The 27767-nt window shown below is 37.9% G+C and overlaps 3 protein-coding genes across 5 annotated transcripts in view; all 3 read left to right on the top strand.

The window, feature by feature from the left end:
* Positions 1-397: 397 nt before the first annotated feature.
* LOC146456502 (uncharacterized) lies at positions 398-20596 on the top strand. Its single transcript, XM_085092972.1, has 6 exons — positions 398-1144; positions 2062-2156; positions 16220-16376; positions 17570-17636; positions 18701-19099; positions 20082-20596. Exons 1-6 carry the CDS (start codon positions 398-400, stop codon positions 20183-20185), a joined length of 1569 nt encoding a protein of 522 aa, XP_084949098.1. The 3' UTR covers positions 20186-20596.
* Positions 5282-7522, top strand: LOC146456503 (uncharacterized). Its single transcript, XM_085093002.1, has 2 exons — positions 5282-5723; positions 6732-7522. The coding sequence occupies exons 1-2, from the start codon at positions 5474-5476 to the stop codon at positions 6818-6820; spliced, it is 339 nt and encodes a 112-aa protein (XP_084949128.1). The 5' UTR covers positions 5282-5473; the 3' UTR covers positions 6821-7522.
* Positions 20597-23568: 2972 nt separating the features above from the next.
* LOC146456504 (uncharacterized) overlaps positions 23569-27767 on the top strand; it is a 36458-nt gene continuing 32259 nt past the window's right edge. For all 3 annotated transcript variants that reach the window (XM_085092973.1, XM_085092974.1, XM_085092975.1), the window contains exons 1-4: positions 23569-24004; positions 24244-24338; positions 26066-26222; positions 27147-27210. In XM_085092973.1, coding sequence (XP_084949099.1) covers positions 23582-24004; positions 24244-24338; positions 26066-26222; positions 27147-27210 — 739 coding nt within the window. In that variant the 5' untranslated portion in view covers positions 23569-23581. The remainder of the gene's footprint in view (positions 24005-24243; positions 24339-26065; positions 26223-27146; positions 27211-27767) is intronic.

Genomic DNA, 27767 nt, shown 5'->3' on the forward strand with positions numbered 1-27767 from the left:
TAAGAGCCACAACGTTTGTATCGGAACTTTACGGTATACGAGGTAATAAGCTATTTTTCGTATGCTAATTTGCTGTATTTGAAGTATGCATCAACGTTTTGCCTGTAAGGTAACTGATCGCGACATCCGATAACAGGTGGATCGACGTGAACGTGAGTTACTCGTTGCTCACGCTGTTCTGTTAAGTAGTGTATTAATAGACATCAGTTTATGATTATTTTAAAATGGAAATGAAGGATAAATTGTTGGAGGTTGACAGGGAATGGCAAAAGCATTGATGGACATCTTAATAACGCGGCTCGGCAAGGTATAAACAGCTGCTAGTATCTAGTGTTTGCCGAGCCACCATTTTGGTTGAACAGACATTTTGGAAGACGCGAACTGTCATCCAGCTGTGATGCCGATCTTGAAAAGTATAATTCCAGTTTTAGCTATAATTCTTAGTGTTGGCCTTACATTGTCAGCAGCTAGAAAGCCGCAGCTGGACCGGCCTTCGCCTAGCCCCGCGTGTGAGGAAGTTTGCTGTATGCTCAACGAATCGAGAAGCAAGCCTCAGAAACTATCTGCAGCATTTGCTCAATGCTGCAAAGACGCCACTGAATGTTTATTGGGAGATTCCTTTTACGAAGCTTCCTGCATCGAGCAGTTTCTGAAGTTCTGTACACTAAGCCCATCGACAACGACTAATTTAACAAGCTGGGAGAAACAATGTTGCAACAAAGTGAACTGCGAGAAAACTGCTAATAACGAGAGCCATTCTGGGAACTCGCGGAAATCGGCATGCGGCTTCAATATAGCTGCCGATTGGACAAACGCCAAGACTGATCTTCTCCCGAAACACGATCCACTGTTTCAGAAATGGGAAGCGGGTTATTGGACATTTTTCCTTAAAATGGTGTCACAATCATGTTTGTGCGACAGGAAATCAACAGTGAAAAACTCGTTCACGTATCGCTACCCATTTTATACGAAACAAGAACACAAGATTGTGTATGGTTATGAAGCTCCGCCGGCATTTTTGATAATGAAGAAAAGACGCCATGGATTGTTAACTGCCGTTGGCAACTCGTTGAAAAACCTGTGGACATCAATGCTCCTATGGGTCACGTGGACTTTGATATCGGGAGTTATTATATGGTTGCTAGTAAGTATAATGTCTTTATTTCTAATCTGCAGCAAGGACCGCCAAGTTAAACGTAAATTAAAAACATTTTCTAAAAAAAACAACAACAACTGTTTACTGTTTACTGTTTACTGATTAGCGAAGTTATTTTTAAAAAGACATCCTCAACATTTAAAGCAGGCAAGCTTAGTACCTGCTGCCAATGGAAATTTCCAAAATTAACAATTAACATGTAAATGTATTTGAAAAATTCACGGATCGAATAGGCCTTTTCCGAGTTGCTGTAAATCTCATTATGAAAGCGAGGCTATGTGCAAAACTTTTCATATGAAAATAAGTTTTGTTTGCATATGAACGTAGACTAATTTTCTTAACAAAAACTTTGCACTTAGCCTTGTTTTCATAAAGAGGTTCAAAGCAACTCGGAAATGGTCTATTTCAATTATCACACTGAGTATCGTGTCACCATTTGCTTTTATGCCGTGATTAAACGGCAACAACTGCACAAATCAGGAAATTAAAGCTACGAGAGATTCAATTCAGATTGCTTTATGGAATAAACATTACTTACGGGCTCAAACGTTGAAAAGCTACTAATTCTGATGGGCCTTACACATGATAAAGACATATTTTTGGTTTTTTTTTTGGATTGATTTTCGATAATTTACGATCTTTTTTATTTATTAGCTGCAAAGTCATAGTTGTATTTTCAGTTATTTTAACAAATTGGCATTTTTTATTCTTTCTCGTTGACAAGAAAGATTAAACAACAACGTGAACTACACACCGGATCTCAGCGAACCTTTAGCGATGGCGTAAACTAGCATTTAGCGCTATGTGGGTTAGCTAACTAAAATGATCATTGGCTAAAATGCGTTCAAGAAGTGACAGTTGTAAAAATGTCATAAATAATCCCTCTGTGCTGCTTTATTTTGTAGGACCGTCGAAAAAATCCGCTCCAGTTCCCCTCATCTTTTTGGAAAGGAGTTTGTGAGGGAGCTTGGTGGGCAGTAGTTACCATGACAACGGTTGGGTGAGTCGTTAAGTACCATTGATAGATAGAGGGAAGGAGAAGGCAGAAGATAGGGAGAAGATAGTGTTAATTAAATGAACTGAATTGAACAGTCCATAGAGAGACACTTTCGTGCTATTTTTGTTCTGGTACGCTAGACAAGTAATGTACACCTAAAAATTATGGCATACACTTTACTTTCAGTGATTTCCAAGAAATAGTTAGGACCCTTCTGTAAACCACTATTTATGACATTGGTTTCCTCGATAAAAGACTACTATTTTTATTATTAAATCATACCTCTGCACTTGGTCTTCTAAGCTCTTGTGATCATGAATAAAGCTGAGTCCTAATTTTATTGTTTCTAAACAGGTGGCTCCTGTTCTATAGTCTGTTGAGCGGAATACGCGTAAGAGGGGTAGGGTGAGGAGAATGAATGCTTTACAAGAGAGAGCAGAGTACACTTAAAATCACGTTAATTGCACTTACCAGTTGTTTGGGGTTTTTTCCCTCAGGTATGGGGATAAGACTCCAAAGTCTTTACTGGCTCGTATTTACTCTGCAGTCTGGATAATAGCTGGAATTGTTATCTTCTCAGTTTTCACTGGTGAAGTTGCATCTAACCTGACATCTGCAGATGTACGGCCTCAAAACTCAGCTTTTGGAAAGCAGGTATAAAATCATTCACACATTAGACTAGTACATATACAGACCAGACAGCCCGAAAAATATAAACTGAATGCTGGAAAAATTCGCAACCTTGTGACTTTTACTAGTTTTGCCCTATCATTCATTTATTAGGAGAGAAAATCAACAGCTTATTGCAGTTGCTGTAGTTTGAGGCTCTCGTTACAGAATGACGAATTGTACTATTGGATCTTTTAGCACGTGTAACTAAAAATAAACCAAATTTAGCCAAATTTAGCCTGATGTTTAGTGTTGGGCCATTCGTTACCCACTAGTTGACCGACATTTTATCCACTTCTTCGATTAGATTATATATTTAACCGTTTTATTCGCAGTCTATTATGTATTGCACATGAAAAGAGTAAAACGTGTTGATGGTTAGTCATAAGTATATCGGGGAATTGCCATTCACTCGTCAGCTTTCAGACAAGAACTTAAGTAAAAACCAGTATAAATAAACTGTGTTTGCAAGGACCACCGGGACAAAATAAAAGTACCGGATCCTGCAGTGAAGGATCTAATCAGCAAAAAAAATCGTAAAGCAAATAATCTAAAAACAGATCAAGGCTGAATTCACGGTCAGGGAAGTATATTTTCCAATATTTCGAAATGCACGGCCTTTCTTCTTCAGGGTATGTTTGAGACTGACCCTATGGCAAGATACGATACAATTTTAAACAGTTACAATCTTATACATACCAGTCCTGAAAGACTAGGCTAAATAAAGTTACATAAACAAAAACGTTACAATTTGAAAAACAAAAGAAATCAGTGTGACGCATTTTGTTTTCGTCTTCCACGTTGTAACTTTTAGCTATTTTGCTTGTACCTATTTACCAGTTGTATTTTAACTTAATCAGAACAGCTTTTAAACGTGTTTAAGCCTTGGTGTGAATGGGGCATTAGAATATTTCCACGTCTCAGTCTGAGAGAGGGGCTTATACGGTCTGACGATCCGTACGGTTTGTACAGATCGTAAAAGCACTTTTCGGTCCGTATACGGTCCGTAAATTGCATCTCATTCACTACACTTAGAACATTTCCACATCTCATTCTGAGAGAGGGGCTTATACGGTTTGACGATCCGTACGGTTTGTACAGATCGTAACTGAGATACTTTTCGGTCCGTATACGGTCCGTAAATTGCATCTCATTTACTACACTTAGAATATTTCCACGTCTCAGTCTGAGAGAGGGGCTTATACGGTTTGACGATCCGTACGGTTTGTACAGATCGTAAAGACACTTTTCGGTCTGTATACGGTCCGTAAATTGCATGTCATTTACTACACTTAATTCTCCAATACAAATGTCTACTTTTTTTTACAGATTGCAGTTCCCGTTGATAGCAGGCGACACTTTTTTGAAGAGCTCAGACAAGCAAAAAATGTGACAGGCAAGCTAACATGACGCATGGTATTTAACTTAGCAAATGTTGGAAATACTGGAAATTAAAACAGGTCTCGATGTACCTTCACAGAGATGAAAAACTCATCTGCGCATCGCTTTCATCGTGGGTGTATTCTTGGTGCAAGGGGCTGGTAATCTGTCGATATGTTAGGGTTCTTATGAAGACACTTTCCGGCATTATTTCTATTAAGGAAATAATGTTATATTTGCTTAAAATCACTTTTTTTAGTCATTTTTCCAGATATAATTAATAATAATAATAATAATAATAATAATAATAATAATAATAATAATAATAATAATAATAATAATAATCATCATCATAATGATAATGATAATAATAATGATAATGATAATGATAATGATAATGATAATGATAATGATAATGATAATGATAATGATAATGATAATGATAATGATAATGATAATGATAATGATAATGATAATGATAATGATAATGATAATAATAATAATAATAATAATAATAATAATAATAATAATAACAGCATTTATTTGAACACGATTAAAAGTTCAGCAAAGCTGATGTGGTCGTGTACAATCAATAAAATTAAACCTCCTAAACTAATCACAATAAAACGTAACTAATGTAAGAATTCTACGTATTTACAATATATGTGGCTGAAAAGTACTCTTGAGTGACCTTTAAAAGCGTCAATGTCGCAAATTGATCTCATTTGGTTTTCCAGGGCATTCCACCGAATAATTGACTTGTATGAAAATGATTTCTTGATCATATCAGTCCTAGGTCTGGGTAACTTGAAGGTCATTTTTCTTCTGAAATCGTAGCTACTTACATACTTTACAAAAAGACAGTTCATAGGACATGGTAAAAGATGATAATAAGGCTGATGCGCTAAAATTAGTAAACGTTTCTCATACATAGTCTCCAAGGTATTCCATTTGGCTAGTGCAAGTCATCAGTGTTTCTCAGAAACACTCCAGCTAGAACGTCTTTCAGTGCGTTATACATTTAAATTGTCAGTTGACAGCGTTACATAAAAATAGCCCGGAGAAGAAGAAATGAAAATGACATACTTTGTGTTTTTAATTTTTCATCAGAAAAGAACTCCAGTAAATCGCTACTGGAATACTTGGAAACTGAAAGCGCTCAAAAAAGAATTATTCTACATGGCTGCCACGAAATCGACAAGAGCAAGTCTCTTCAGGCCGTGCACCAATTGAAACAGCATTATATTGGAATCACAATTAAAGCAAACGGGATGGATTCCGACCAGTTGATAAAATGTGTTAGGGAGAAGGCAAGATATCACCATGGCGACCTTCACGGGGAGCCTTCTGAAGGCCATGACGACTGTGACATTGATAAAGATGAGTATGGCGGCGTGGAGAGACAAGATGACCGCTTACTTCTGACGCTGTATGTATCTGGTGGCCTTGTGGCGCTCATGTTTATTGCAGGCAGCGTATGGGACTTGACAAAGGCAAAAGAACATCGGAAAAACAAAGAAGGTACGGATGAACATGAAAATCATTGATCAATTACTTTTTAACAATGCTAACAGTCTGTTAACTATGAAAAAAAAAACATGTAAAGAACTATAGGATATCTAGAAGGCATCAATTAGGTAAGTGGAGCCAGGCCACTATAGTTGGTTCACTTAAAAATCTATAAAATAATAAACACAATTAAACACATACTAGGTTATATTTAGGGCACTTTAATATTTGGCACCTCTTCTCTGAGAACAAGAATACAGTAAACTCCCTTTATTGCGGACACCCTTGGAACCGCGAGTTAGCGGAGTGTCCTTAATAGCGAGAGTCCGTAATATTGGGAAATTATCATTGAGTTTCAGTCAAGCGTCTGTAATTTATTTTTGCCAGGGATTTAGCTGCTGCCCGTACTATCGGGGTGTCCGTAATCAGAGTGAGGTGTCCGCAAGGCGAAAGTTGACGTCTGTACATAAAGTCGGGAGTTGACTGTATTCTAGTCATTTTAATCATTTCATTCTTATTCTAGAAGAGACTAAAAACCGCGTCGATTTCCTTTGGTAATAAAATGTGCGGTTTCTCTTTGCATATATTTGTCAGTTTCAAGAGGAGCATTTAATAACTTAGATTCATTCTTTTTAAAAGAATGTCTGCAATTGCTGCAATGATATGACATTGCTACAACAGTGTAACTCTATTACACGCCTTGGAGCTTAAGTATGGAATTGCTTCCCAATTCAAGTGCGTAAACTGCCGAACCCTACCTTCAAAAGGAAACTTCGTGATACGCTGTTTGCAATTTTTGATGCCGAGGACGCGTATGTTGAAGACTCTTCGATTTCTTTCTAAAGTGGCAAAATTTCGCGGCTAACCAGCACCGATTAACTTAATGTGATGTTGAAGCGGTGTCCACTATGTGACAAAACTGAAGGCGCTATTCCTTTTATGGTGCAGGTCAAGGCGCGCGTTTAATTTTCCTTACCTTAGCATTATCTTAATTTTTTTTATCTTATTTTTCTTGTGCAGTCCGTGTTGAAGATAATGGCAGTGTCGGCATGGGAGGAGCAGAATCCTTTGAGCAAATTGAAATCACGGTGATAAAAGAGGACAGATAGATAGCTTAATTGAAAACAAAAATCCATTGCAGCCCAGAGACTGTATTACGGACTGTACAATATATAATACTAAAATACGAGAAAGAATAAAAAAAACCCATTATAAATAAATAAATAAATAAATAAATAAATAAATAAATAAATAAATAAACAAATAAATAAATAAATAAATAAATAAATAAATAAATGAATGAATGAATGAATGAATGAATGAATGAATGAATGAATGAATAAATAAATAAATATAAATAACAGTATAAGTAAAAACAAAAAAAGAAAAAAACAGCCGCGGATATATGATAAAGCCATTAGAAAATAGCCGCGTTATGCATGATAAAACTATTCTAAGACGGAAAAGGAGGAAAATCGTGAAGACTTGCTTTGGCCACCCTGAGAAAAACAATGGGCGTTATAAATAAAGTTAAAAAATGCTGTTACCTACACATTTAAACTCAATGCGCTGAAAAATATGCATAAAAATCATGATGCAGTCTTTATGTTGTAACTCTCAATACAAAAATTCTTAAAGGGTAAATTAGTTTTTAAAGATGCATGAAAGTGTTATCATCTATACTTGAAATTGAGCATGTTTGTGAAGGGCTGTCAGCAGGATGATTTCATTAATTTGTAGTAAATCGAAAATAATTACAAGTGTAATATATATCTACACTAGACAATGAATGCTTAGCTGAAAAAAAATAAATCTAGACGAACAGTACCGTTTGACTCGCTGTACTTTTGAGCGAACCTGTTTTAAGAAACTTAGCATAGTAACGCTAAGGGAGGATCTCCAGCATCCCTTATAGTCATGCAAATAAAGCTTGTTGTTGTTGTTTTTTGTTGAAACACAAACTTTAAAATACATTTGGCATTCCCAATGACTTTCTGCATCTTACAAGGGTATTTGTTGTTGTCGTATTGTGAATTCTAATTCTGGAATAAGACCAACGGAGCGCACACATCTCTCACCGCGTATGAAACTCTGGCCACGCGTGGTTTTAGGTCCAAGTGAAAACGCAAAAACAATAAAAGATATCATAACAGAGAAAAGACAAAGTTGCATAAAATCAAAAATGTAGTTTTTTTGACTTAGCATATGTGGTGCTATGACGCGTATTTATCACGAATTACGTCATCATGACGTCATTATGACGTAATTCGTGATAAAATACGCGTCATAGTACCACATATGCTAAGTTGAAAAAACTACAATTTCGATTTTATGTAACTTCGTCTTTTCTCCGTTACGATATTTTTTTGATCGTTTTCCCTTTTAAATACCCCTAAAGTTTGACCATATATGGTCATGTGGCGGGAAATTTGAATTTCTTTAATTAGCTGTAACTTTACGCCTTTTTATATGATTGAGATGGGGTTTTCACCACAAATCATAGAATTCTATACCAAAAACCAATCATTTTTCACATTATTTTCCTGAATTTTAATTCTGACGCCAAATTTCAACCTCGGTTCCCAGGGTCTCTCTTCTTCCCGCCCCAGCGAGGGGCCGCTGGGGCGGGAAGAAGAGAGACCCTGGGAACGAGGTTGGCCAAATTTGGGCATCATTTGTGACGTCACAATAGCAGTCAAATAGAATGAAATAATAACCAATTGCTAGGTAATTTATCCCCCTACTTCTCTTCCATGTCTCGTTAAATTCGATGCATTCTACTTTTGTCTATAGCCTATTACTCTCAGTTTTCAGAGTTGAGGGAGGAAAAGCCCTAGCAACCGACCATCGTGGTGAACGATAAAGGCGAGGAGAGAGAAAAAAACGAGAAAAGACTCGCCGGGTTTGGATGTCTGCAACTCACCATTCGAACCGCTTGCTTAAGTTCCCGCACTTCAGCCGATTTGAAGAATGTTTTGTTTACTCTCTCATTTGATTAGACTTGCCCCGGGAATAATTTGAATTTATCACTAAATTCATTTACCTTATGAGGGTTAAGTTTTAGTTCAGGACGCAATTATTATTTTTTAACTAGCAGTATTCTTTTTCAGGGATAATACATAGCCCTGTCTTGCCTAATGACCAGGTTTCATGATCTTACCCGCGTCCCTGTGCTCAAGGAACAAAACGCCTTTTGGACTAAAACCTATATTGTATAGCTCATTTCTCAAGACGCCAATTTGCAAACATTCTTTTTTACCCTGACTTAAGGTGGAATCTACCGCAAAAAGCATCATTACGATATCCAATAGATTGACAGGGGTTACAAATAGCGGGAAGAGGGGAGGGGGGTTAGACGAAACCTAGCCGCGGCAACAAGCAATTTTTAAATACTCTATTTATAGTAAGAAGAAAGCAATGGAAAGCGACCATTAAAATACAGGTGTCGTAAATCTAAGTTATAATGACGATTTTCTTTGCGTAACGTTACCTTGATGACTTACTCTATAGAGAAGTGAATTAAACAAAAAAATAGAAATGAAGTCATGAGAGTGAAGGTGCGAGAGAGGGTGTCTTCATTACACACACTCAAGAAAATAAACCTTTTACGATTAAAACCTTAACTTACCGTATTTATTCAATTAACCACCTACCTTCGAATAAGCGATTACAGATTATTTCTTCGTGTCCTGTTTCGATGTCCTTCAATCTTTTTTTCTAGCACTTTAACTTTGACCTTATCTGCTTTCTTTTCTGTAGTCTTCTTCGTTTCTTATAAGTCAGGATTTGATAGAATTCAAGCCCTTTTTCACCTTTTTTCGATCTGGGAAACTGTTTCTTTAATTCAAACTTGATTTTCGTCGGCCGCTCATAAATATTTGGTCCAAAGGGTTGAGCTTCTCTAGTTTCTCTAAAAGTGTATATATATATTTTTAGCATGGCGTTGCCGGCGATTTGGGGGCTATGAACCTAAAAATTTGAGGGGATCACCAGTTTTTTTAACACACTTCATTACGAGATGGCTATTGTCACTTTAACTTCTGTGTCTGTAGCTCAGGGCTCAGACTCCGGGACAACATGGCGAGCCGCATGCCTTAGCAACCGATTTTGCCATCCAAATTTTTCCTCGATCACTACAGGAGGCCTATTGTTTACGGAAGTGCTGTTGACAGTTTAAAACCACATTTTCGGTGCAATACGAGCCCCAGTGCGTTGTAAAAAGTTTACAGCAATCAACATTCACTCACTGCGTGCAGTCGAATATTTCCGGTTCAGTCAAAAACCTCCGGAAAATTCAAAAACCCGGAGGAAAATAAATTTATCGTCGATGTGCAGCGAGTATTAAACACGGCAAAGCAAAGGCGACACACCCGATTGCTCGTCCTTATCAGGCGACTCACCCGAGATAAGAACGGCCGAGTTCAAAATCTCTCTGTGAAGAAATTTCTAATATTATTATCGGAGTTAGCTCACGAAGCAAAGGCGACGCACCCGATTGCTTATTGTTCTCAGGCGACACACCCGAGAGAACAACTGTGACCTAACTGATGTCTTTTACCTTTACACAATAAAACCGTAAATATTTAGCCGGTATTTTTGGACACTTTTGTCGCACTCAGCGTGGTGAACATTGATTGCCAGTATCTATCTTCTATTTTGTTCTTACCGCCTGAAATACTAACAGTAACACGGTACCGCAACAATATCATAATAAAAGGCATTTTAAAAATATATTTTGTATTGACTTTGATTCTAAGAGTTCCTACACATGTGGAAAATGGAAGCTGGTGATCGACGCCGTTACACTTTTTTCCAAATCACGAATTCGCGAGTGCTGATCAAATATATAACGTAAAAACTGAAACTGGCACTTACCTTTGCGGACCACTGGAGGATGACGATTGACTTTATTTTTCACTCAATTATTGGAAAATGATGTCGAAAATTAGCTTGCCGAAAAATTAACTATAAATCTGCATCGTAGAGACCATGGGTGAACAAATCATTCATGTTATGGTTCGTCGATTTAGGACCATTTAGCGCGCCAATTAGATTGGCGGGAAAACGAAAACCTTTAACAAAAATTGTCATTTTTCCGTTTCCGACAGTCGATGTGTAGTCAGACTTCTGGACAGATCGGAGGAGTTTTCGTTTCCAGTTAACTGTGCGTTTCCACAGAAGCCAAGCTTTCTAGTCACAAAGACTTCATTGCTTTGCGGCAAGCTCGATCCAGACATTACACGCGACTGAAAAAGATTCCTTACTATACTGTTAATAGATTGCTGCTTTCGAACAGGAATTCGATCATAGCAACCGTCACTCAACCTAATTAGTTTTAACACCTCTACGCGGCTCCTCATGATGTTTCCTATTTTAATTAAATACCCATGAAAATTTGATCTTTTCAGTTCCTTAGAAATTTAAAATCACATATAACCACTCAGGGCGCTTGTCCACAAAGGTAATTATGCTAATTATGACTCGTTCCCGCGAGCATAAAAGAAAGATCCTTCAAACTGGTCACTATTGTTTCATTCTGATGTATACTACATGAAGTATCTTTCGATTTTTTTTTAAACAAAACAAAACAAAACGAAACAGCAAAAAAAACAAAAAAACAAAAACAAAACTAAAAAAAAACGCTGAAGATCCAAAGATTACAGAGAAAGTTGTGAGGAACCCTTACCGTAGGAGAAACCATACGGCTTATAGAAGATTTTGTGAATTTTGAGCGTTTTCACTTTCAAGTGTTCCCTCTCAGCAGACGAATGGAGCCTAGGTTCGTCTGTGAAAAGCGGCATTTTTTCAGCTTGGTTTTGGTAACTAAATGTTCCGACGCAGAACTGATTCTCTAAAAAATAATCAGTTGTTGGTTGCATCACATTGATTAGTGGAGCCAGATAAGATGAACACTAAGCAATTTGTTGTCAAAATTAGAAGCTGATTCAATAAATGCTGTCTAGGACATCAATAAAATATGGCGCCTCCCACGTAGCTGCGTTTTCAATTGTTTGAAAACGCAAACGTTTCGTTTTCGTTTTCATACATTTCTCGGTCCCAACAAATGCGCAACGTAAATGCAAACTTTTTAAAACACCCCTGTGTTGAAAGCTGCGGTGTAAACAAACTTTAAGACCGTAGGATTAGCTTGATAAACCATTATTGCAGGTGGTCTTGTTTATTAACGACCGCTCGCATAAGTTTTAATAAACAGAGCAGTTCCGCATTTGCGCGACAGATCAGTTGGCAAATGGGTCAGCTTAAATTAGCATAAACCTCGATTAGTATGCTTAGTAAAGAACAAACTCGTTGTCAAATGTTTGAGCTGTCAGTTTAGCCCGAATTTGCAGATAAAGATAAAGAATTATGAAAGGCATTTATTTTGTGAAATAGTTTAAAACTAAACAAATGGTATTCTTTTAAGCAAATTTTAAAGAGATTCATTTTAACAGCTTCACTTCTTGGAACGGCCCGCTTAATTAACCGAAATTAAACAACTAAGTTTATATTTGAAAGAAACTAGATTGCGATCCCGCCATGCAGTCAAATGTATTCACCACAAGGCTCTCTGCGGTCATTTGCACAAAATTACTAAGCCTTGGCCACTCTGACGAAGCTGAACATCATACCGTAAAGTTCCGATAGTAGCGACCCTCGTTACTTTCGGAATTAGCCGCCTTTGGGCTCGTTACTTTCGGGGAGTCGTTACTTTCGGGAGGTCGTTGTTTTCGGGGAACAAAAACCAGGAAAAAAAGCTAACGCTAACTCTTTTTTCCGAAATGAAAAATAGATATGATTGGCACAGGGCTCAAACAACAGACTGAGAATAAAGAACATTCTGACGCAAGAGTGCCAGACGACATTTGGGCTTGCACTCTGGGCGCAACGAGCAAGATTCAACCACACGATGTTGCATTCAATACAGAATTTAAGAAGAATGTTGGCAGACTCACTATGGAACACTTGTTCGTAAATCCAGAGCAATTTATAAGTAGAACTGTAAAGTAAGCGCTGGTGATCGGCGCGTGGTTTTCACGAAATGGGTGGGCACGGCATGGCAAGAGATCTCGCGTCGGCTGAAAGACACAGTTATCCGTTCATTTGTGAAAAGTGGCCATGGTAGGTAGCAGGGATAGTGAAATAAACATCGATGGTCTACCGGACTACCGCATGAATGAATCAGCCGATGTAAAGGAAATCGAATTCTTCTTTGACTCAGGGGAGGAAAGCTAAACTCAGTAATTTTAGTCCATGACACACCGATGCGTTTTATACTGCAGTATATAGAGTTTTCAATTTTAATATGAAGAAACGTTCCTTTTATTAATACGAAATTATACCAGTTTGGTTTTCACATTACGCCGTCAGTGATCTGATGTCAAGGACGAATGATGACTTAAGGCTTTCCCTTGTTGTAAAGTGCCTTATCGTAATCAATAATGCACGAAGATATTAGTATTGTACATTAAAAATTTGACTATGGATTGGAAAACAATAAAGACATTCCGTATGTGTATAACGTAATTAAAAAAAAAAACTTGGTCTCGCTTCTTTCGGGGGGGGGGGGGGGGGGTCCCTTCTTTTGGGGGCTCGCTATTTTAGGAATTCATTAAAAGCCACAACGTTTGTATCGGAACTTTACGGTGTGCCAGGTAATAAGCTATTTTTCGTATGCTAATTTGCTGTATTTGAAACATGCATCAACGTTTTGCCTGTAAGGTAACTGATCGCAACATCCGATAACAGGTGGATCGACTTTAGTTACTCTTTGCTCACGCTGTTCTGTTAAGTAGTGTATTAATAGACATCAGTTTATGATTATTTTAAAATGAAAATGAAGGATAAATTGTTGGAGGTTGACAGGGAATGGCAAAAACATTGATGGACATCTTAATAACGCAGCTCGGCAAGGTATAAACAGCTGCTAGTATGTAGTGTTTGCCGAGCCACCATTTTGGATGAACAGACATTTTGGAAGACACGAACTATCATCCAGCTCGTGATGCCGATCTTGAAAAGTATAATTCCAGTTTTAGCTATAATTCTTAGTGTTGGCCTTACACTGTCAGCAGCTAGAAAGCCGGACCGGCCCCCTCCTAGCTCCGCATGCGCGGAAGTTTGTTGTATGCTCAACGAATCGAGGAGCAAGCCTCAGAAACTATCTGCAGCATTTGCTCAATGCTGCAAAAACGCTACTGAATGTTTTTTGGGCCGAGATTCCTTTTACGAAGCTTCCTGCATCGGGCAGTTTCTCAAGTTCTGTACACCAAGCCCATCGACAACGACTAATCTAACAAGCTGGGGGGAACAGTGTTGCAACAAAGTGAACTGCGAGAAAACCGCTAAAAACAGGGGCCATCCTGGGAACTCGCGGAAATCGGCATGCGGCTTCAATATAGCTACCGATTGGACAAACGCCAAGAGTGATCTTCTCCCGAAACGCGATCCACTGTTTCAGAAATGGACAGCGGATTATTGGACATTTTTCCTTAAAATGGCGTCACAATCATGTTTGTACGACAGGATCCGGCCAATCTGGACAGTGAAAAACTCGTTCACGTATCGCTACCCTTTTTATACGAAACAAGAACACAAGATTGTGTATGGTTATGAAGCTCCGCCGGCATTTTTGATAATGAAGAAAAGACGCCATGGATTGTTAACTGCCGTTGGCAACTCGTTGAAAAACCTGTGGACATCAATGCTCCTATGGGTCACGTGGACTTTGATATCGGGAGTTATTATATGGTTGCTAGTAAGTATAATGTTTTTATTTTCAATCTGCAGCAAGGACCGCCAAGTTAAACGTAAATTAAAAACATTTTCTCAAAAAACTGTTTCCTGATGAGAGTCGAGTTTACTGAGGCTTTAATAATAATAATAATAATAATAATAATAATAATAATAATAATAATAATAATAATAATAATAATAATAATAATAATAATAATAATAATAAAACTTATATAGCGCCGATATCAATAAGACTATTTTCATCAGCGCTTAAAAACGTAAAACTAGAACTATATAAAATTATAAAAAAGCTTTCTGAAATAAAAATGTCTTGAGTGTCTGAGGAAAAACAGTTTAAGAACGAAGGGAAGTTATTTTTAAAAAGACATCCTCACATTTAAAGCAGACAAGCTTACCGGCTGCCAATGGAAATTTCCAAAATTAACAATTAACATGTAAATGTCTTTGAAAAATTCACGTATCGAATTTTAATCATCAGACTGAGTATCGCGTCACCATTTGCTTTTATGCCGTGAGTAAACGGCAACAACTGCAGAAATCAGGAAAGTGACGAGAGATTCAATTCAGATTGTTTTATGGAATAAACATTACTTATGGGCGCAAACTAATTCTGATGGGCCTTACACATGATAAAGACATATTTTTGGTTGGATTGATTTTCGATTATTTTACGATCCTTTTTTATTTATTAGCTGCAAGTCATAGTTGTATATTTTCAGTTATTTTAACAAATTGGCATTTTTTATTCTTTTATTCTTTCTCGTTCTTTCTTTTTATTCTTTCTCGTTGACAAGAACGATTAAACAACAATGTGAACTACACACCGGATCTCGGCGAACATTTAGCGATGGCGTACACTGGTATTTAGCGCGATGTGGATTAGCTAACTAGAATAATGATTGGCCAAAAATGCGTGCAGGAAGTGACAGGTGTAAAAATGTCATAAATAATCCCTCTGTGCTGCTTTATTTTGTAGGAGCGTCGAAAAAATCCGTTCCAGTTCCCCCCATCTTTTTGGAAAGGAGTTTGTGAGGGAACTCTGTGGGCAGTAGATACCATGACAACGGTTGGGTGAGTCGTCAAGTACCATTGATAGATAGAGGGAAGGAGAAGGCAGAAGATAAGGAGAAGACAGTGCTAATAACCTGAATTGAACAGTTCATAGAGAGATACAGTCGGACCTCTATTAAGCGGCCACCTATTAAGCGGCCACCCTCCATTAAGCGGCCACTTTCCAAAGTCCCGAATTATTATTTTGTCAGTAAAGTGCTGTATTCGATACCTCTATTCAACGGCCAACCTCTATAAAGCGGCCAGTTTTCAAAGTCCCCAGGGTGGCCGCTTAATAGAGGTCCGACTGTACTTTCGTGCTATTTTTTTTCTGGTACGCTAGACAAGTAATGTACACCTAACAATTATGGTATACACTTTACTTTCAATGATTTCCAAGAAATAGTTAGGACCCTTCTGTAAACCAGTATTTATGACATTGGTTTCCTCAATAAAAGACTACTATTTTTATTATTAAATCATACCCCTGCACTTGGTCTTCTAAGCTCTTGTGATCATGAATAAAGCTGAGTCCTAATTTTATTGTTTCTAAACAGGTGGCTCCTGTTCTATAGTCTATTGAGCGGAATACGCATAAGAGGGGTAGTGTGGGGAGTCAGAATGAATGCTATACAAGAGAGAGCAGAGTACACTTAAAATTACGTTAATTGCACTTACCAGTTGTTTGGGTTTTTTCCCCTCAGGTATGGGGATAAGACCCCAAAGTCTTTACTGGCCCGTATTTACTCTGCAGTCTGGATAATAGTTGGAATGGTTATCTTGTCAGTTTTCACTGGCGAAGTTGCATCTAACCTGACATCTGCAGATGTATTGCCTCAAAACTCAGCTTTTGGAAAGCAGGTATAAAATCATTCACACATTAGACTAGTGCATATACAGACCAGATAGCCTGAAAAACATAAACTGAATGCTGGAAAAATTCGCAACCTTGTGACTTTTACTAGTTTTGCCCATTCATTCATTTGTTAGGGGAGAAAATCAATAGCTTATTGTAGTTGCTATAGTTTTGAGGCTCTTGTTGCAGAATAACGAATTGTACTATTGGATCTTTTAGCACGTGTAACTAAAAACAAACCAAATTTATCCATGTTTAGTGTTAGGCCATTCGTTTCCCACTAGTTGACCGACATTTTATCCACTTCTTCGATTAGATTATATATTTAACCGTCTTATTCGCAGATCTATTATGTATTGCACATGTAAAGGGTAAAACGTGTTGCTGGTTAGTCATAAGTATATCGGGGAATTGCCATTCACTCGTCAGCTTTCAGACAACAACTAATTAAGTAAAAACCAGTATAAATAAACTGTGTTTGCAAGGGCCACCGGGACAAAATAAAAGTACCGGATCCTGCAGTGAAGGATCTAATCAGCAAAAAAAATTGTAAAGCAAATAATCTAAAAAAAGAGCAAGGCTGAATTCACGGTCAGGGAAGTATATTTTCCAATATTTCGAAATGCACGGCATTTCCTCTTCAGGGTGTGTTTGAGACTGACCCTGTGGCAAGATACGATGCAATTTTAAACAGTTACAATAGATACCTGTCCTGAAAGACTAGGCTAAATAAAGCTACATAAACAAAAACGTTACAATTTGAAATTTGAAAAAAAAAAAAATTCAGTGTGACGTATTTTGTTTTCGTCTTCCACGTTGTAACTTTCAGCTATTTTGCTTGTACCTATTTACCAGTTGTATTTAACTTAATTAAACAGCTTTTAAACGTGTTTAAGCCTTGATGTGAATGGGGCATTAGAATATTTCCACGTCTTGTCTGAGAGAGGGGCTTGTACGGTTTGACGATCCGTACGGTTTGTACAGATCGTAAAGACACTTTTCGGTCCGTATACGGTCCGTAAATTGCATCTCATTTACTACACTTAGAATATTTCCACGTCTCAGTCTGAGAGAGGGGCTTGTACGGTTTGATGATCCGTACGTTTTGTACAGATCGTAAAGACACTTCTCGGTCCGTATACGGTATGTCATTTACTACACTTAATTCTCCAATACAAATGTCTACTTTCTTTTATAGATTGCAGTTCCCGTTGATAGCAGGCAACACTTTTTTAAAGAGCTTATAGAAGCAAAGAATATGACAGGCAAGCTAACATGACGCATGGCATTTAATAACTTAGCAAATGTTGGAAATACTGGAAATTAAAACAGGTCTTGAGGAGTACATTCACAGAGATGAAAAACTCATCTGCGCATCGCTTTCATCGTGGGTGTTTTCTTGGTGCAAGGGGCTGGTAATCTGTCGATATGTTAGAGTTCTTATGAAGACACTTTCCGGCATTATTCTTATTAAGGAAATGATATTATATTTGCTTATAACCACTTTTTTTAGTCATTTTCCAGATAGAATTAATAATAATAATAATAATAATAATAATAATAATAATAATAATAATAATAATAATAATAATAATAATAATAATAATAATAATAATAATAATAATAATAATAACAGCATTTATTTAAACACTATTAAAAGTTCAGCAAAGCTAATGTGGTCGTGTACAATTAATAAAATTAAACTTCCTAAACTAATCACAATAAAACTAAGATAAGAATTCTACGTATTTACAATATATGTGACTGAAAAGTACTCTTGAGTGACCTTTTAAAAGCGTCATTGTTGCAAATTGATCTCATTTGGTTTTCCAGGGCATTGCACCGAATAATTGACTTGTATGAACATGATTTCTTGATCACATCAGTCCTAGGTCTGGGTAACTTGAAGGTCATTTTTCTTCTGAAATCGTAGCTACTTACATACTTTACAAAAAGACAGTTCATAGGACATGGTAAAAGATGATAATAAGGCTGATGCGCTAAAATTAATAATAGTTTCTCATACATAGTCTCCAAGGTATTCCATTTTGCTAGTGCAAGTCATTAGTGTTTCTCAGAAACACTCCAGCTAGAACGTCTTTCAGTACGTTATACATTTAAATTGTCACTTGACAGCGTTACATAAAAATAGCCCGGAGAAGAAGAAATGAAAATGACATTGTCTGTATATACCCCTAGTTTTTAGCTTCTTTAGTTTACTTGTAATTAGTTAATTGCAAACGACCCCACAAGCTCATGTAGCTTTAATACTCATCGTTTTAAAATAAAGGCTATCATCACATACTTTGTATTTTTAATTTTTCAACAGAAAAGAACTCCAGTAAATCACTACTGGAATACTTGGAAACTGAAAGCGCACAAAAAAGAATTATTCTTTATGGCTGCCACGAAATCGACAAGAGCAAGTCTCTTCAGGCCGTGCGCCAATTGAAACAGCATTATATTGGAATCTCAATTGTAGCAAATGAGAAGGATTCCGACCAGTTGATAAAATGTGTTAAGGAGAAGGCAAGAGATCACCATGGCGACCTTCACGGGGGCCATGACGACTGTGACATTGATAAAAATGAGTATGGCGGCGTGGAGAGACAAGATGACCGCTTACTTCTGACGCTGTATGTATCTGGTGGCCTTGTGGTGCTCATGTTTATTGCAGGCAGCGTATGGGACTTGACAAAGGCAAAAGAACATCGGAAAAACAAAGAAGGTACGGATGAACATGAAAATCATTGATCAATTACTTTTTAACAATGCTAACAGTCTGTTAACTGTCAAAAAAAAAATCATGTAAAGAATTATGGAATATCTAGAAGGCATCAATTAGATAAGTGGAGCCAGGCCACTAAAGTTGGTTCACATCTATAAAATAGTGAAGACAATAAAACACAGGTTATATTTAGGGCACTTTAATATTTGGGACCCCTTCTCTGATCATGAGAACGTTAATACAGTCAACTCCCTTTATTGCGGACACCCTCGGGACCACGAGTTACTGTCCTTGATAGCGAGAGTCCGTAATAGCGGGAATTTATTGCAGTCAAACGTCTGTAATTTATTTTTGCCAGGGATTTAGCTGCTGTCCGTACTATCGTCTGTCCGTAATCAGAGCGAGGTGTCCGCAAGGCGAGAGTTGACTGTACATAAAGCCAGGAGTTGACTGTATTCCAGTCATTCTAATCATTCCATTCTTCTTCCAGAAGAGACCAAAAAACGCGTCGATTTTCCTTTGGTAATGAAATATGTGGGTTGTCTTTGCATATATCTGTCAGTTTCAAGAGGAGCATTTAATAACTTAGAATCATTCTTTTTAAAAGAATGTCTGCAATTGCTGCAATGATATGACATTGCTACAACAGTGTAACTCTATTACACACCTTGGTGCTAAAGTATGGAATTGCCTCCCAATTCAAGTGCGTAAACTGCCGAACCCTACCTTCAAAAGGAAACTTCGTGATACGCTGTTTGCAATTTTTCATGCCAAGGACGCGTATGTTGAAGACTCTTCTTTCTAAAGTGGCAAAATTTCGCGGCTAACCAGCACCGATTAATTTAATGTGATGTTAAAGCGGTGTCCACTATGTGACAAAACTGGAAGGCGCTATTCCTTTTATGGTGCAGGTCAAGGTGCATTTAATTTTCCTTACCTTAGCATATTATCTTAATTATTTTTTCTTATTTTTCTTGTGCAGTCCGTGTTGAAGATAATGGCGTCGGCAGGGGAGAAGCAGAATCTTTTGAGCAAATTGAAATCACGGTGATAAAAGAGGAAAACGGGAAAGGAGGAAAATCGTGAAGACTTGCTTCAGAGCCACCCTGAGAAAAAAATGGCTGTCATAAATATAGCTAAAAATGCTGTTATCTACACGTTTAAACTCAATGCGCTGAAAAATATGCATAAAAATCATGATGCAGTCTTTATGTTGTAGCTCTCAATACAGAAACTCTTAAAAGGTAGTTTTAAAAGATGCATGAAAGTGAAATATCATCTATACTTGAAATTGAGCATGCTTGTGAATGGCTATCAACAGGGTGATTTCATTAATTTGTAGTAGAGCGGTTTCCAATTGAGTGTCGTAAAACTAAAACCAAACTAATTACTCTAGCCAATCGCAACAGATATAAAAAACACAACGAGCCAATCAGAATTCGAAGCAAATACATTTAACTGGCGCCAAGCGCAGGAAAACGCGTGCGGCCAAACGACGATTGGCGCCAAGCGCAGGAAAACGCGTGCGGCCAAACCACGATTGGTTTTGGTTTGAATTCCCATTGGTTGAGAAAGTGGCGCGAGTTTGTTAACCAATCACAGAGTGTAGTAATGCAAAACCAAAGCAAACAACAACACTTTATTAAAACAGACAGTTACAAGCTGGTTATATACCTACCCGCAAATAGCTGAAGCTAGTCGAGGCGGGTAGGTGTGTCTATACTAAACTAAATACAAATAAATTTGGTGTTTACAAATTGACTAAAATAGAAGTTAAATAAGTAGAAAACTGCTCTAATCGAAAATAATTGCAAGTGTAATATATATCTACACTAGACAATGAATGCTTAGCTGAAGAAAAATAAATCTAGACGCACAGTATTTTTGACTCGCTGTACTTTTGAGCGAACCTGTTTTAAGGAATAACCTATAACTTTAGATCAGGACATCTTAGCATCGAGGAGAATGGGGAGAGGGACTTTGAAATTTCTCGCGGCTCCACCACCAAAACTTTATTTCGCGCGCGCCTACAATACCGCCAGCTACGCAGGCTACTGTTTATCTCTTACCGAAACACAAACTTTAAGATATATTTCTCTTGCCCAGTGGCTCTCTGCATCTTATAGAGGTATTTGTTGTTGTAGCATTGGGAATCAGTTCTAATTCGGAAATAAGGCCAACGGAGCACACACACTTCTCACCGCGCATGACACTCTGACCACGCGTGGTTCTATAGGTCCAAGTGCCGTTCCTCTTATCAAGCGAATTTCTAGCTAGACTGTGCAAGGCTTTCAAATCAGGGAGTTGCGCGAAATAAATTGCGATGTGTGCAAATGATAAAGGCAAGGAGAGAAAAAACGAGAAGAGACTGGGGGAGGCGCGAAATAAATTGCGATGGGTGCAAATGATAAAAGCGAGGAGTGGGAAAAAACGAGAAGAGACTGGGGAGAGGCGCGAAATAAATTGGGATTAGTGTGAATGATAAATGCGAGGAGAGAGAAAAAACGAGAAGAGACTGAGGAGAGGCGCGAAATAAATTGGGATTAGTGTGAATGATAAAGGCGAGGAGAGAGAAAAAATGGGAAGAGACTGGCCGGGTTTGGATATTTGCAAACTCGCCATTCGAACCGCTTGCTTAAGTTCCCGCACTCCAGCCGATTTGAAGAATGTTTTGTTTACTCTCTCATTTGATACTTGCCCCGGGAATAATTTGAATTTATCACTAAATTCGCTCACCTTATGGGGATTAAGCTTTAGTTCAGAACGCAATTGTAAATGCTATTTAAGAATTAGTTTTTAGCTAGCAGTATTCTTTTTAATTTCGGGATAATACATAGCCCTGTCTTGCCTAATGACCAGGTTTCATGGTCTTGCCCACGTCCCTGTGCTCAAGGAACAAAACGCCTTTTGGACCTAAAACCTATATCCTATAGCTCAAGACTTTAATTTGCAAATATTCTTTTTTATCCCGACTTCGATGTTAATTCTTAAATTCTAAAGTCGCAAGGTGGAATCTAGCCGCGGCAACAAGCAATTTAAACTTTTTTATAGTAAGGAGAAAGGGATGGAAAGCGACCATTAAAATACGGGTGTCTTAATTTTAGTTATAATGACGATTTTCTTTCCCTAACGTTACCTTGATGACTTACTCTATAGAGAAGTGAATTAAACAAAAAAATAGAAATGAAGTCACGAGAGTGAAGGTCCGAGAAAGGGTATCTTTATTACACACGCTCAAGAAAATAAACCTTTTACGATTAAAAACATTAACTTACCGTATTTATTCGATTGACCACTCACATTCAAATAAGCACCCACCCTGAAAGCCCAAAAGGTTAATAAGCGCCCGCCCCAACCCCCTCCCTCCCCCCCCCCCCGAAAAAAAAAATGAAATAAAATAAAAAATAAACATTTCTGTCCTAGCCCAGCGTGAAGTAAGAGGAGCGTATGGATTGTTTATGTTAGCTTTTGCACTTTGTTTTGTCTTGTCTTGTTATCCCTTGTTTTGTTATTCTCTAAAACGCCCTTGTTTGCTGAAACTGTTGGGAAAATAATAAGCGTCCACCCTCGAATAAGTGCCCACTTCGCCTGTAATAAGCGCCCACCCTCATGGGCCCAAAATTAAATAAGGCCTAGGGCAAACGACAAAACTAAGTCGCGTCGAATTTATTAAAAATAGATTCGACAAAGAGTCGACTTAATTCCAGTGTGGTAGCTGTACAAGCCCGCGTGCAAATCACTCGTTCAGGGCGGGAAATCAAACCTCCCAAGAGACTTTTGTACGAACTTAATTAGATTCAAAATAGACGAGAAACAACTGTAACCAGCATCAGAGTAAAAAAGAAGTATTCGTTGAACAAAACGTTGTGTTTTCCATTCGTTGTGAAAATGGGCCTGTACAGTAGCAAACGTCGAACTTGCGTCGATCCTAATTAGCGAAATGCCGAAATACAGTGCTCGTCAGGCCTTTCTTTAGCAATTAATTGCGAAAAATAGAAAGTGAAGACTCAAACACTGAGCATTTATTGCAAATAGGCAATTTGCATGTCATTCATTTATATTTAGTGTTCATGAAACACGAAAAACACATTTCCATTGTCAGCAATGACTTTCGATAGCTCGCCATTCCTGGTCGCGAAATTGCCTTTGTACAGCTCATGCTCATTAGGAAGGGAAATAGTGTTTGGCAGATGGGGGAGTCGGTATTTTTGTGACGTTTGCGCAGTCCATTCATGCGCCTATTTCAAAATTAATAGGTGCGACGAATTAAGTTCGACAAAGATTCGACGTTTGCCCCAGGCCTAAGCGCCTAGGGCGGTTAATCGAATAAATATGTTATCATTCCGGGTCGCTTCCCGGCTGGAACATTCGATCACACCTGGTTGTTAATTGATAAGAGCCTTTCCACGATTGGTTTGTCTAGAACGCCCACTACCTGCTTGAATAATATTGACAAGAGAGAAAAATCAATTTGGCCTGAAGATGTCTTTTAAGGAACTTCGCTTCCTTTTTATAGTTCTGAACGTAAACGTCTTTTGTATTTCGGGAAAACAATCCCGATCTTGTGTGCAGTGTCAGTGGGAGAAGCCTCAGTTCATTTTTATGCAAGAATACCAGTTTTCAAACGAAACAGCGTTTTGCAACCTTGCGCATAAATGCTTTTCAGACCACTCTGAAAACAATGAAACTTGCAAGAAGAATGACATAAACTTCACTTTTCCCGTAACGTCATGGTCTTCCAACTTAACACTGTTCAAACGGAGGTTGCACACCCCTATGCTGTTCATAAAAGAAGTGTCTTCTGGCAAAATAAGAGAGATTTTAAGTTCCCTTGTCAAAATATGGAGGCTGCTTGTCTTTTGCATAATGACAGCTGTAACATCAGGAATAATTATTTGGTTCTTGGTAAGTATTATGGACCATCAATGTGTCGGCGTATTTGAATTAGTTCTCACAAATTGAGTTTGTACTAAAAATAATATGCCGGTTTAAGACATTAACTTTTGTTAAACAGCCATTCTACTGATCTCAAACTCAAGAAATTGAAAACCAACTGGCATTTGAAAAACCTGTTAGCTTGTAAGAAGGATGACAAGCAACAAAAAGGTTTTGAATTTAAAAGTACCTGACATCTTTGTTCACAGGATCACAAAGCAAACTGTGGACATTTTCCAAAGTCGTTCTGGAAAGGTGCACGAGAAGGCTTATGGTGGTCCATCGTTACCATGACAACAACAGGGTAATGTCACTTTTTGCTTTCAAAGCACTACGCACGTTTTATTCATACGAGCAAATGGCAAAGTGTTGATTGAATTGACTTAGCCTTTCACCCATAACGGAAAATGTTCCTCTTCGTTACCCTTTCATCGTACAGAAAAGGAGGGCAAAATAAATGAAGTGTCAAATCACTTAAGCGGAGCCGACAGTATCTTATCTGGTTTGCAAATGAGCAGGACGATTATCTTGATTAGCAAATGAATATTGAAGACATTATCAGTTCGTAAGACAAGAATCGTAAGAATAGCTAAACACACACACGGTAATCGCCAATACTTAAAGCGATAAATCAAATGCAAGGATGATCGGACAGCTAAAATAATTTTTGGAATAAACTTTTCAACCCCCCACGCATCTGCAGTTCGCTCTTACAATTTCATCAATGTTGAGGGCACAAAACGCCGCAAAACAGATTGCAGCAAAATATCATACGCGCAAATCGCTTTGCAACAAGTCTAGACCTGTAGGTTAGGTTGAATCTCACTCAAACCATTATATTTAAGGTATTTCCATTTTAAACGAAGCTGTGGCGGATTTTTCAAACTATTTACGGTTGGTCATTACATCTATCTCATTCTAAAATATTATTGAAAAAAGGGGACCACCGTGCTTGTCTTTACCCTATAGCGGCCAGGGTTTTTGTTTGTTGCCGGAGGCCGGACGTAGCGTCCGGTTGCTTGCTATATGATGTCCAGTACTTTGATGTGACAATAATGATTCAGCCTTTAGTTCTGATGAGGACCTTAATATTTGAGAGTTTTGATTTACAGCATTCGCCATGCATTAAGATACAACTGAAAATAACTTCAGGAACGCCGAAACAACGTTTCCGAGGTTACAAACTCAAAAATTTCTCGGGAGAGCATGCCCCTTCACCTACCTAGCAGCTAGCGCCTTCGGTGCTCGCTTCAAGTCCCACGGCACGAACATGCGCGCCTCGGTCCTGTGCTAATACTACCGAAAACACTGATAGCTAAAACAACTTTGCACACTTGTGACAGAGGTATCAAAATGCCTAGGCTTGAGAGAGAAGAGGATATATTTCTTCCAGAAAGTTATTTCTGGGAATGAAATTGTTCGTATTATTCCTCTTGTATACGTAATAGCATAACAATTGTACATTAAAATGCCTCGAGAGTGTTGCTGAAAAAACGAAACTATTAAAATAAGAGGATAATTTGAGCATATATACGATTCCAATCAACTGAAGTGCCTGAAAACACTTTGTGAGAGTGATTCGGTAAGAATATTTCAAAACTTATATTTTGCAAAGTTGGACATATCATCGAGGTGGTATCTTTTAAATATATCAAAGAAAAAATATGGGATCGCCATGTTAAAATCGCTTAGGGGAACTGACCTTCAAGGCAAATCTGCACTAAGTGCTCTGTATGAGTGCGCTAATGTGTAAGAAATGATGTGTCAAGAGGATGCGGAAATTCAATGGGATCATCTTAACTTTTTTCCTACAATTGGTAGCTATGGTGACAGGATCCCTAAGTTATTACTATGATTTATTTATTTTATTTGCAAGTTATTCATTTAAGATCCATTCAGTTGGGACTGAGTCGGTATAAGTCAGGATAGGTCTATATTTGTACTCCACCAAGGAGACATCAAATGAATCTACAGATGGGGATTAAATCAAGTTTTCGGTAGTGCGTTTACCCTATACCATTGTCTCGGTAGCTATGGTGACCGGATCCCAAGATCATCGCTGGCACGAGCTTATGCTTCACTGTGGATGATCATGGGTTTGGTGTTGATGTCAATCATTACTGCCCAGGTCTCCTCCTCCCTCACTGCCGATGAAATGCAACCTCTGGATGAAGTGTTTGGTAACAAGGTAATGATAATGATGATGATGATGATGATGATGATAATAATAATAATATAATGATAATGATAATGATAGTGATAACGATAACGATAACGATAACGATAACGATAACGATAACGATAACGATAACGATAACGATAACGATAACGATAACGATAACGATAACGATAATAATAATAATAATAGTAATAATAATAATAATAATAATAATAATAATAATAATAATAATAATAATAATAATAATAATAATATCAATAATAATAATAATGATAAGCTGCATTTATTTTCTCTGAAAGACACAGCAAACGCTGTTTAGTACTTTTTATAAAATGAACAATTATTGACGTTGAAGTGTTTTTTTCTAAACAGAAGTATTTTTTTAATTTTATTCCCTTTTCATGTTTTCCTTTTACTTATGGCGTATTTTTATAATCGTACCCTTTTTTAATGCAGCCATTTCATTCCATTGCTTGCGAGCAAATGTGAACTGATTGGTCGGAATCGGAATCTCAAGCAGAAGAATCAGCCAATCACACAGCTTATTCCTAATCTCTTTACGCGAGATTTTGAATGAAAAACATGGCGGCCTTCCTACATTTTGAACGAAAGTGAGGCTTCCGTTTCTGCTTCCGTCGTATTGATTCAGACTCAGTAGGTCAGACGATTCTTCTGATTCCGACTCCGATTTTGTCGCTTAGGTCGCTAGTGTGATCCATGCCTCATTGCGCGTGCTTCTAGCTCGAGGTGTGTTGCCCTCTCACCGCACACGGTTCTGACTCAATCTGTGTTACACTCTCTCGTCGAGCGTGCTTCTACTGCGAGGTGCAATTCATTCTAACCGCGCGTGGTCTCGCATTGTTCTGGCTTTAGGCGCAACACAAGTAACACAGTTTTCCAAACTGACAACATACCTCATAATTTGTTCCCCAGGTTGGTGTTCCTTTGGGAAGCAGGAATTTTTTTCAGCGATTCAGTCACGGAGCCACATTAACAGGTATAATTCATTCAATTGTGTTACATACTGTAAATAAAGGCACGTAAGGCGTACAGAAACGATGGCGAATTGTGATGCACTAAACACTGTACGATACTAATACACTTGTGGTCCCCTATCTAATTAGATTAAAACTTTAAGAATTAAAACTATCGTATAAGAGCAATGTATGTTGAGAATTCCAAATATTTAAAAGTACAGAAATTGCTCCACATTTCTTAAAAATCTATGTATAAAAGTGAACTAGCAATGATTATTCCTCAAACGGCGCCTTCGAAAGACTCAAGGAAGCTTGTTTGTCACATGACAAACTATTTGTGATATCAGTACAGAAAGAAATTTGACCCAAACGCGCACAAGCTTAAAGCCGTATCCGGACAAATGACAGTTTGCTGTCGAAAATGCGTCAGCCAGTTTGAATACAGCAGGTTTTATTAATGGTGAAACTTGGTCACAGAAATGCGTAAACCATTTTACTACGCAACAATTCATTTCTATACATGAAATATGTAATACTCTTCGTCCTGATATCCTTGAATAGCAAACAAAATTTATAC

The sequence above is a fragment of the Pavona decussata genome, unplaced genomic scaffold (genome assembly GCF_977016875.1).
Source record: "Pavona decussata unplaced genomic scaffold, jaPavDecu1.1 SCAFFOLD_254, whole genome shotgun sequence".
Taxonomy (NCBI): domain Eukaryota; kingdom Metazoa; phylum Cnidaria; class Anthozoa; order Scleractinia; family Agariciidae; genus Pavona; species Pavona decussata.

Coding starts and splice junctions, on each gene's coding strand:
- LOC146456502 (XM_085092972.1), top strand. CDS start 398: ATGCCGATCTTGAAAAGTATAATTCCAGTTTTAGCTATAATTCTTAGT. Junction 16,377..17,569: donor ACTCAGCTTTTGGAAAGCAG/GTATAAAATCAT, acceptor TTTCTTTTATAG/ATTGCAGTTCCCGTTGATAG. Junction 19,100..20,081: donor ACATCGGAAAAACAAAGAAG/GTACGGATGAAC, acceptor TTTCTTGTGCAG/TCCGTGTTGAAGATAATGGC.
- LOC146456503 (XM_085093002.1), top strand. CDS start 5,474: ATGGATTCCGACCAGTTGATAAAATGTGTTAGGGAGAAGGCAAGATAT. Junction 5,724..6,731: donor ACATCGGAAAAACAAAGAAG/GTACGGATGAAC, acceptor TTTCTTGTGCAG/TCCGTGTTGAAGATAATGGC.